The sequence below is a fragment of the Eriocheir sinensis genome, chromosome 3 (assembly GCF_024679095.1).
Source record: "Eriocheir sinensis breed Jianghai 21 chromosome 3, ASM2467909v1, whole genome shotgun sequence".
Taxonomy (NCBI): Eukaryota; Metazoa; Arthropoda; class Malacostraca; order Decapoda; family Varunidae; genus Eriocheir; species Eriocheir sinensis.
Genome location: NC_066511.1, coordinates 18,781,352 through 18,791,276, shown reverse-complemented (window position 1 = coordinate 18,791,276; position 9,925 = coordinate 18,781,352). Strand labels below are relative to the sequence as shown.

General features: G+C 35.7%; 1 protein-coding gene across 4 annotated transcripts in view; it reads right to left on the bottom strand.

Moving 5' to 3' along the window:
• Positions 1 to 2,829: 2,829 nt before the first annotated feature.
• Positions 2,830 to 9,925, bottom strand: part of LOC127005934 (uncharacterized) — an 89,898-nt gene continuing 82,802 nt past the window's right edge. For all 4 annotated transcript variants that reach the window (XM_050875378.1, XM_050875369.1, XM_050875393.1 and 1 more), the window contains one exon: positions 2,830 to 9,348. In XM_050875378.1, coding sequence (XP_050731335.1) covers positions 7,074 to 9,348 — 2,275 coding nt within the window. In that variant the 3' untranslated portion in view covers positions 2,830 to 7,073. The remainder of the gene's footprint in view (positions 9,349 to 9,925) is intronic.

The window sequence follows — 9,925 nt, the reverse complement described above, 5'->3', positions numbered from 1 at the left end:
ATTCTAATAATATTTTTTTTAAATATATCTATATATAGTATATATGTCAAACAGTGGTAAGCAAAAATCTATATCAATGATGTTGGGATGAGTAAGGGAACACCTAGTGTTAGGCCACAGTAAATTATAAGCTGTACAACGCTAATGATGTATATTCATCGGAATTTACCTGCAATTCTTTGTACCTCAAGATTTCAGTGAAATAATAGCATTAGTGAAAATTGCTTCAATATATATATATATTTATATGCAGTGATAAAATATATGACAGCACTAAAAAGATGCACATAGGATGCAGACTTGGGTGATTAGGTGTGTTCAGTCACGGGTCAAAATTAATTTTCGTGTCTGTGCCATACTCAGTGGACCCAGTTCTCAGTTCACTTTCCTATCAGAGGACAGAAGAAAGCACAACAAACATATTTTGATTATTGCACAGGATTATGTGATTAATTCGTACCAAAATAACTTACTAACCATCTTCAAATTTAAATAAAAGCCTTACTGGTGAATATTTTGGTAATTTCTGCTGATAAGCAGTCATTAAGGAAACTTACTAAATTAACATATTATAAGATAATTACATTTAAGCTATCAAGATAACTGAGTTAAGTTGCAAACACTTCCCTAATATATATATATATATATATATATATATATATATATATTATACATATATATATATATATAAATATATATATATATATACATATATATATATATATATGTATATATATATATATGTATATATATATATATATATATATATATATATATATAAAGTAATTCACCTTTACTAGCAAGTAAATGCAATATTATAAAAATGCAAACCACTTAATTATTTTGATGTAATTCATTCGCATTTTATGCTATGTTAATCTTAACATAATTCGTTTTACATCTTTTAGATGAAAAATTTTGCTTCTGAAGAAGAGGTTAAACTATGCTAAAAGTGTTTCTCAGAATTGAAACAAAATAAACATCAAGCTGTAAAATTTCTACATCTGGGTCATATCACAGCCAATCACACTTGCTGATGCTTGTCTCCACTGACTGTGGAAGCTCCAGCCTCCTGCAATACATTACTGCTGCCTTCCATTCAATAATCAGCAAGAACCTCAAACAATAAAAGGAATTATGTTACGAATATTCCTGAAATCATTCATCTGCTGCCTTTATCTTGTGGTACATATTGGCAATACAGTATCAGACTTAAGAAGCTTAGCTGAAAACCAGCCTAACTGCTATTACATAGCAAGGAGCTTTTTAAACTGGGCCCTGCACACAATACAAAACTTTCTGAGGAAGTCTGAAGTCTGAGCACTCTCAAGATCACAGTTCTACAATAGTCTGGTGCTAAATTGCACGCATTCACATATTATTCTGACATGAAATAAACTTGTATTTTAAATTCTCTCCAAATGTCAATGGTTTTATGAACTACTGTTCAAAACTGGATCTTTCAATAGTACATCCAAGCCTCAGAATGACCTGTTACATCAACAACTGTTCTTAGCCCTATGTCATCACTACTAGTCGGGTCTATTGTCATACTCTTGATTTCAGACACATTTAACAGACACTGGGTATACAGTATGTGTAATGATAAGGTAAATACTAATAATAGTTGCCCTGTACATATTGAACTCCTACTTGTAACACGAAAACATACATGTGAGCATCTTATGAGCATCATGTTAGTACCAGGAAGAAAATACCTGGCTGTGTATGAACCCGAAAGTTTATCATCATACAATGCGCTGCTTTTCCTTGGTTCTTAACAGGACACAAGAAGTCTTCTTTCTTTCCATTTTATTCACACATGCACAGAAAAATGTATTTAAGCTGGCAGTTAGATACTATTGAATGAACTGACCACGTACTCGCACAGCTGAAAAGCACTGTTGGTAGTGTTTAAAAGGTTTGCTTGGGTAAAAAAGGCTTCTAAAGAACAATAAAAAAGTATAAATTATTATACTTCACAGTATTATTGAATATCACTTTAAATATATATTTTATATAATGTGCAAATTATTAGATGTCCATAACGTCTTTTCTAAAACTCAGAGAAGACTTATCATAGTCTAAAAGCAAACGTTTTCAATGAATCATCACACCAAATGAACACTGCTTGTCAGTTATAAGAAATTAAAGTGAATGATAATAAAACTTGTATATTCTGCTGCCAGTGAGATACAAGCTTTTACATCACCTCAACAAAATACAGGAACATCCATAAAAATAAGCCAGCACAGTATGGGTTACTAAGTTTCTGTGAGAGTAAGTTCACCCTTAAATTATGAGGTATTTCTTTTTAAAAATATACTATTTTAGCATTCCTAGGGTACCTGATGTGCATTTAAGGACACCAGTCTTGCTGTATAAACTGGTATATACATTTGGTGTGCCTGGCATGGCTCACAGTGGCCAGGCTCAGCTGTGGTCTTGTTTTAGGAACATCTTTTTAAAATCTCAAAAGTAGTACTGTGTTATCTGTAAATTATAGAAGAAAAAATAATTTTCACCTTCATACATTATTAGAAAAGATGTTGCATATGGTAGCAGGCATCATGGTGTCATAAGTGGAAAATGCAGGAGCCAGAACAGCAAATATACCAGACTTATGTCCTCCATCAACACAGATATTTTTGTCAGACAGCTTTAGAATTCAATAATTTGAAAGTTTAAATGAAAATATCATATATATATATATATATATATATATATATATATATATATATATATATATATATATATATATATATATATATATATATATATATATATATATATATATATATATATATATATATATATATATATATATATATATCTATATATAGATATATGATGGTTATGATCAGCCAGACTTCAGTGCCATTATGAAACCTCGGACACGGCTCATTGATGCTTCAGCACAAAGGAAGATTATCAATTGATTTATTTTGCTCCCTCATGATGAATTAGGGTCACTGGGCACACCTACGTATGGTGAATTCATTACATACCAATTAGCTTGATGAATTATAGTGCTCATTCAGACTTACTCAGCTAATAACAATACTTGGTTAAACTTACCCAACAATCACAGTGGCCATTCAGATTAGCATGATCTTGGCAACTGAAAAAAAAGTTGCCATTGAAGAAATGACCACAGAAATGCAACCTACCTTAAGCATTATGAAATTACATCCACAAGTTCAACCTAGTCATGTTACCCTAATTACACTCCTATTCTCCATTCAATAGCCTTGGCTGTTGCATTCATTTTTACAACTTAGTATTATACAGTGAGAGATAACTGTTTAGAGCCAAGCTTTTAGCCATGGCTGCATTTTCAGAGAAAGAAAAAACCTTCCCCATTAACCAGCAATTGAACTCTACATTACAAGCCTCTTACATCCCTGATCAAGGTCACAGAAATCTTTAGAAGATCACTAAGGAACAGTTTCATGAGACAGTTAGCTTTACACCATGAAATGACCAGGCCATGTAAGTGGCACATGACTTAAGGAGTTTATTGTCCTGTTCTAAACAAGACAAAGTAACGTTATCCAAGCACTGCATACGATTCAGTAGTACATGTTTCTTGCAAGATGTGAAAACAATGAGACCAGTTTACCTACCAAGAATTTGGATTACCATACTCTTCCCGAGCAATCATGTCACCTAGGAGGTGGATAGACGTGATCACCCTTGGGCAGTGTGACAACAGCAGTTAGCCTAATTGAGCACATTCTGTAGAACAATAACAAGGAGGGAACAAGACACCTCATTGATATAGGTTAATTCACCAATCTTGAAAATATATAACATATCTTTTCATATGAGGCTCATATTCCATTGGCATCACTTGCACTGTGGGCCATGTAAATGATCCTGAAAGTTGGTGAACTACTCTAATCACAAGATCTGCTACACACTGATAAATCTGCATGGCATTTACAGTATGGAAAATGTAGTACTAAATAAATTAATTTGAACTTTCAATTTAATATTCTGAAATAGTCTGCATTTAGTTTATTTTCATAGAAACATTAAACACATTTGTTACTTGGATGAAAAATGTGCCATGAAAACTTATCAACTGTGGTTCATACTGTATATACAACAAATGCACGCAGCAAAAAATAGATATATGTATGTATTTCTAGTAATATAGTAGTCCAACAAAATACATGCCGATGCAGTAATAATACATATTATGCTTTAGTCGCCAATATGAGCAATCTGCAGCTTCCTGGTTATCGTGCCTTTGTCAAATCATCAGACTTAATACTCATAGCATTTTCAAGTTTGTGGTATTCATACTGATGGACTACTTTCCTAACCATTCACATGCAGGGCTGTATCTATTCAGAATTTCGCATTCAACACAAGACACTGTACATGAACAACAAGCCGGTCACATGGTAGTACTGTTCGCATCTGCCCAAGGCCTTGCCAACATGTACACAATTCTGGCTGTGTTCTCTAATCCTCAAGAATGGTGCAGGACTCTATATTCACATCTGTGCTGATATTGTGTACATAGAGGCTACCCTTCTCTCTGATCATGTAAGTCTGTTTACATGAATATGTCACCTATATGCACTCAATATGAAAATACATTAAAAAATTTCTTTTCAGGGCTGACAAAGAAACATTGCTTACCACTAGTACATAAGGAGCCCAAAATTTTCTCCATGCTACTGAACTGTTAATTACATGTATTATTTTTGTTTATTGAAAGTTGAGGTAAGGGTGGACTGATGTCTTAAGTTCTTATCAAATGTATATAAGAAAAACTGTAGAGTACAACTCCATACAGTGGGAAGCATTGTTCAGTGCTGAAAAGAAAGTAAGAATGCAGTTTGTGAGCCTTACATCATGCACTATCAAATGGGTCTTGAAAACGGATGTTGGCATTGTATTTGAGGTCTGATGGTTGGCCGACTAAAAATCAATACCTTGGCATCATGTTCATTTGTAAAACTGCAGCCAGACTGTGAGACTTTCTCTGTCTTGATCTGTGTGTGGCACTGCTGAACTACTGAACCTCACCAGACACACACACAAAAAAATATATATATTAAGGCATTGGGCCTATTTATTCGGAGATTTTGCTAACACAAGGAAATATATATGGAATGTCATTCTGAATGCCTATCCATATTTTCAAAACATATAAAAACTTATGCTCCAAATAGGCACTCGGAATCATAGACCTCCCATATGACCTTGTACTGAGAACAAAAGTTTTTTGTATAAAACCCTATTCACCTAACAAGATTTAGCATAAAAAGTTGAAAGTTTGGCCACATGATGATCAATTTAAAGGTTATACTAAGAGTATACATATTGTAATGTTTGTTACTCAAATATTTACTTTGACCAAGAAATCTATGTGCTGTATTAGCAATGTAACCATATTTGAAAGGGACGTCTCTTATAAACTTGCTTAAAAAATCTTTACAATGGATGAGCCTTTCTGACAAGACAACCTTTTAGTTACTCTGAGGCTTGGCGAAACTTTGGTATTAATTTATTCAAATTAACCCAGTCTGTCTGTTTCTGTAGTAAATAAATTAGTAATAAATATATGTTTTCAGTCAAATAAAAGAAGTATGTTAAGCTCCCTAGTTTCCCAGGAACCCATATAAGTTATGAGACCATTTATGTAAGTCAGTCATGTAAACATCAATCCTCATTGTTCACTAATATAGTGTTTGTTGCTTGTTTCCATACTTGATGAACAGCACAGGTCAGACTGGCAGGAAGATCCAAAGGGAATAGACTACTGCTACAGTGGCAGTGATGGCTGTTATGTGCTGGCATTAGTATAAAAAAATGACAAGAGTTGAAATGAATTAGTGTTCCAATGTGTTGAACTACTGACAGAGAACTCAAACGATCAGCATTTGCTTTCTAAAAACATTTACGTATGTAAATGACTTAAACCCCAAATTTAGTATACATGTGATTTTAAGGAAATATACTTTAATATTTCATCAATGTAGATTAATACAGAAAAAATCTCAAAGGGTCGATGAATGCTAAACAATGAGTGAAACCATAATCAGTTGAGTTTACAAAAGTTTCACCGTGTGTAATCCATCTTTGTACGGTGGAGGCAGAATACTCCCCTCCATTGGTTGCTTTGCCTTGTCATACCGACAGTTTATCTAGCACTGTATTAATACTGCAAAATAGTGTGTCCTATTCATAAACATGGACAAAGTGGTCTTTAGTGACTTTCACCTGAGCAACCACTTATTTTACTAAACTACTGCTCATTGAACATGGCCCCAATTACCTGAGTTTTACTGTAAAGAAATTCAAAGCAAGTCATTAATAGAAAATTGCTAAAAATGATATCACTGTACTCTTAGCAATTAATATCATCCCTTCATGTAAGCTTATCATGTGGCAAATTTTTCAACTTAAAATAGTCAATCCTTGTTAGGTTATGTACTTTAGAAACATGTGTGTGTTATAAACTTATTGGTATGCATGTGTGGCTGAGCTGAAATTTACTACTCTAAATATCCCAGCAGTGGTAAGCTCAGCATGTTTATTGTATTGACTGGAAAATAGCTACATGTATAACAAGAAATCAGAAATATTAACACTTTTTGTATTCTTGATACCTGTTGAGTGAGGTAGAAGACAAGTAGGTATATGGGGGATAAACTCAAATCTTCCAAGCACATTAAAACCTGTACATAATGTTGTAATGTTGTAATACACTTCAGTTGTTGAGTTTATGGCCGGAGTTGGAAGGTTATTGTACAAATCACTGTCACTTGAGAACCATTATATGCAAATTTCTACTTCTATGTTATATAGCAATAATATTAAGCATCTTATTCTGCTTGCCTATAACAACAAAAATAAGAATTTTGCACATGAAACTTCTAGAGCGAGGATTTGGGCAGTATGCGAGATGAGGTTACTATGATAAATGTCACATCTGCTCTAAGTTACAACAATAAACATTATCTAGTAATGATTTCTACAGCTGGAACCTTTATCAGGAACTTGCCTGGATCTTTATGACATTTTTGTAATAAAAGATACTAAATGCCCAAGAGTTAAGGAGCAGCTCCCAAAGAGTTTCCATGTTCAGGATCATGGTAATTCGACAGGCTGTTGTCAGATTCCTGAAGTGATGAGTGGGATGGTGCAGGAGAGGTGATAAGGGAAGACAGTGGGGAGGTGAGGCTTGAGGTCAAACTTACTCCAACCCCACTGCTGCCTGTGCTACTGTTGCTGATGCTCTGATTTTCTTCCTTGTATGGCAATGGGGAAAACAGTGTCTGGTAAGCACTGCTGAACTGGTCGCTTAAAGGAGTTGGGCTGTAAGGTGCTTGGGAGTATAGAGGAGGGTTCAAATATCCATTTTCATCCAGTGGAGACTGCCTATGGTTTGGGAATGAGGTCTCAGAGAGCTGGTGGTCCAATATGTAGCTCTCTTGGTTTGGGATGTAGGGTGCAGGTGAAGGAGTTAAATTCACTGCATGTGGAGATGGGCTGGATATTTCAATGGGGCTCTGGGATAGTTCCAGAGATTGAGGAGAGTTGATAAATGATCCAGGTGGTTTCATATCTTGATAATTGTTTAATAAGTTGTTGGAAGAATTAATGATCTGTGTTACAGTAGAGTTTGGACTATGACTCATGCTGTTAGATATGTCAAGCATAGTATGCACGGATTGGCTCAGGTTTGGAGACTGCAAGATTCCTGGGGATGAGGAAGGCTGAAGCATATTGTGAGGTGACTCCATCATACTATGTGGGGACATCATACTCTGAGGTGACTGCAGCATACTGTGTGGGGATGGCAGCATAGAGTGAGGAGAATGTACCATACTGTGTGGAGATTGCACCATGTGAGGTGACTGACAGGATAGAGGAGGAGAGTGAATTATTGAACTTAATGGATGAGAAAGCTGATTTTGTGAAGTTTCAGATTCCATGCTCTGCAACATTTGTTTCATTTGTTCTAGTCCATTGCCCTGTAACATCTGCTTCATTTGTTCAATGTCCATACCATTCAACATTTGCCGTATCTGCTCTGCTGTCATTGCTTCCACTTTACTTTTCACATCCAGTACAAGAGGATCATTATTGTTAATAGAATGAAGTCCTTGGGCAAATAGACCTACTCCTGGTTTTTGCCGTATTGTCATGCTCTCGAAGAGTTCAGAGTGACGTCGAATCTCTTGGAGAGAGTGAATGAGCCCATCAAATAGAGATTTACCAGAAGCTTCACCATACTTCCAGTATATATAATGTTGTAAGATGGCTTGGTAGATTTCCTTATTACTCTCTTGACTTTCAAACCCCAACACAATTATCAAAACAATTAAGTATGCCATTCTAGAATCAACACTGAACTGGCGAAGAACACCAAGAATTTCCTTGAATTTGGTGAATACCTCAGGTGATTGTGATTTTTTTATCATGTCAATGTTTGTGATCATTGGTTGAGAGGGACTATGAATATTGTGGTAGCTGCCTGTTTCTTCATTTATAAAGCTTGAAGCAAAAACAAGGGCAATTACAGTTATGTTTTTCTTAATTGCCAAACCCTGAGATAGTGGAGGCAGAGAATTGAACTCTGGAAATTGTCTTAAAAATCTTGTAAGGCGTTCTGCAAATCGTTTGTAAGATGCCATTACATCCATTGTTTTGCTTGTTTCGTATGGTAATTGCTGATCCACTAATTTAATATTGCTGATCACACGTGTCAGTATTTCAACCTCTGTGGCGTCCAAGTATTGTGGAGAGGCTGGGTTAAAGACTCTATCCACAGGTACAATTTCCTCTTCACTTTCCCTTTTAATACCTCGACACATGTTTCTTGTTGGACTCTCATGCTTTGGAGAGATGTGTTGATGTTGCACAGTTTCCATTTGGCGGGCAGAGGGAGGGGGAATGGGCCCATACTGAATTGGCGTAACAGGCCCTGAGATGGGAGTGGATGGAGAGCTGTTGGGGGAGGAGCCAGTTGATCCTAGTTCAACTGGTTGAGATGGTCGGTGGTACGTGAGAGAGGAGCTATGGGTATTCTGGTTGTGAGACAACAGATTCTTTGAGGCAGTGTTGTTGGTGTAGGTGGACGTTTCTTTTGAACATTCACTCGGGGAAAATGAACCTGATGAAGGTCCTCGTCCCCCACCACAAATGTCACCTCTGTTTCCACCTGGGTTGCTGCCACCACTACCACTGCCTCCGCCTCCATTGGTGCTGCCGCCTTGCTGGTACATCATCCTTTTTGTGAGTCGAGTCTTCATGAGTTGCAATCGCTCATCTTCACTCATCACCCAGGACTTTGTCATTCCAATGTTTTCACACTTTGCAAACCTGTTTAGGATTAGACAAGAAAAGGAAGAATCTCTTATAATTTGCTTTATAAAAATACATAATTTAAAACAAAACATTAAAAATAAAGGAAAGAATTATTTATCTGTGGAAAAGCTTTGAAATTAAAGCAATGACTTTCATTATTAAATAATAAATGTTTTGTGCACTGTCCATAAGGCAAGCACGAATACAGCTCACAGAAAACTATTAATAATAGATAATCTTCACTAAAGCCAATGGGGGACTTCCCAAACCTTGTATAAGTAGGCGGCAGCACTGGACTATTAAAAAATGCAATACCTCTCATTTACATACTTCTCTAAGAAGACTTTGTGGCAAAGTTCTACAATATTTCATTCAAATAATTCAAATAAATATGAAAGAAAATATACCAGAGAAGAAAGCATTGCTCAACAAGCCTTATTTTTTGCAAAAGGAAGCCATTGTTGGAGGAACCTGGCAACTTCAGCTGCTTCTTGCCACCTTTATATCAAGCTGTTTGAAAGGTGAGTGAAATCAAGCTTTCAGTGATGGGAGATCCATACTAATGTATCACCTAAGCACACTATTTGACTGT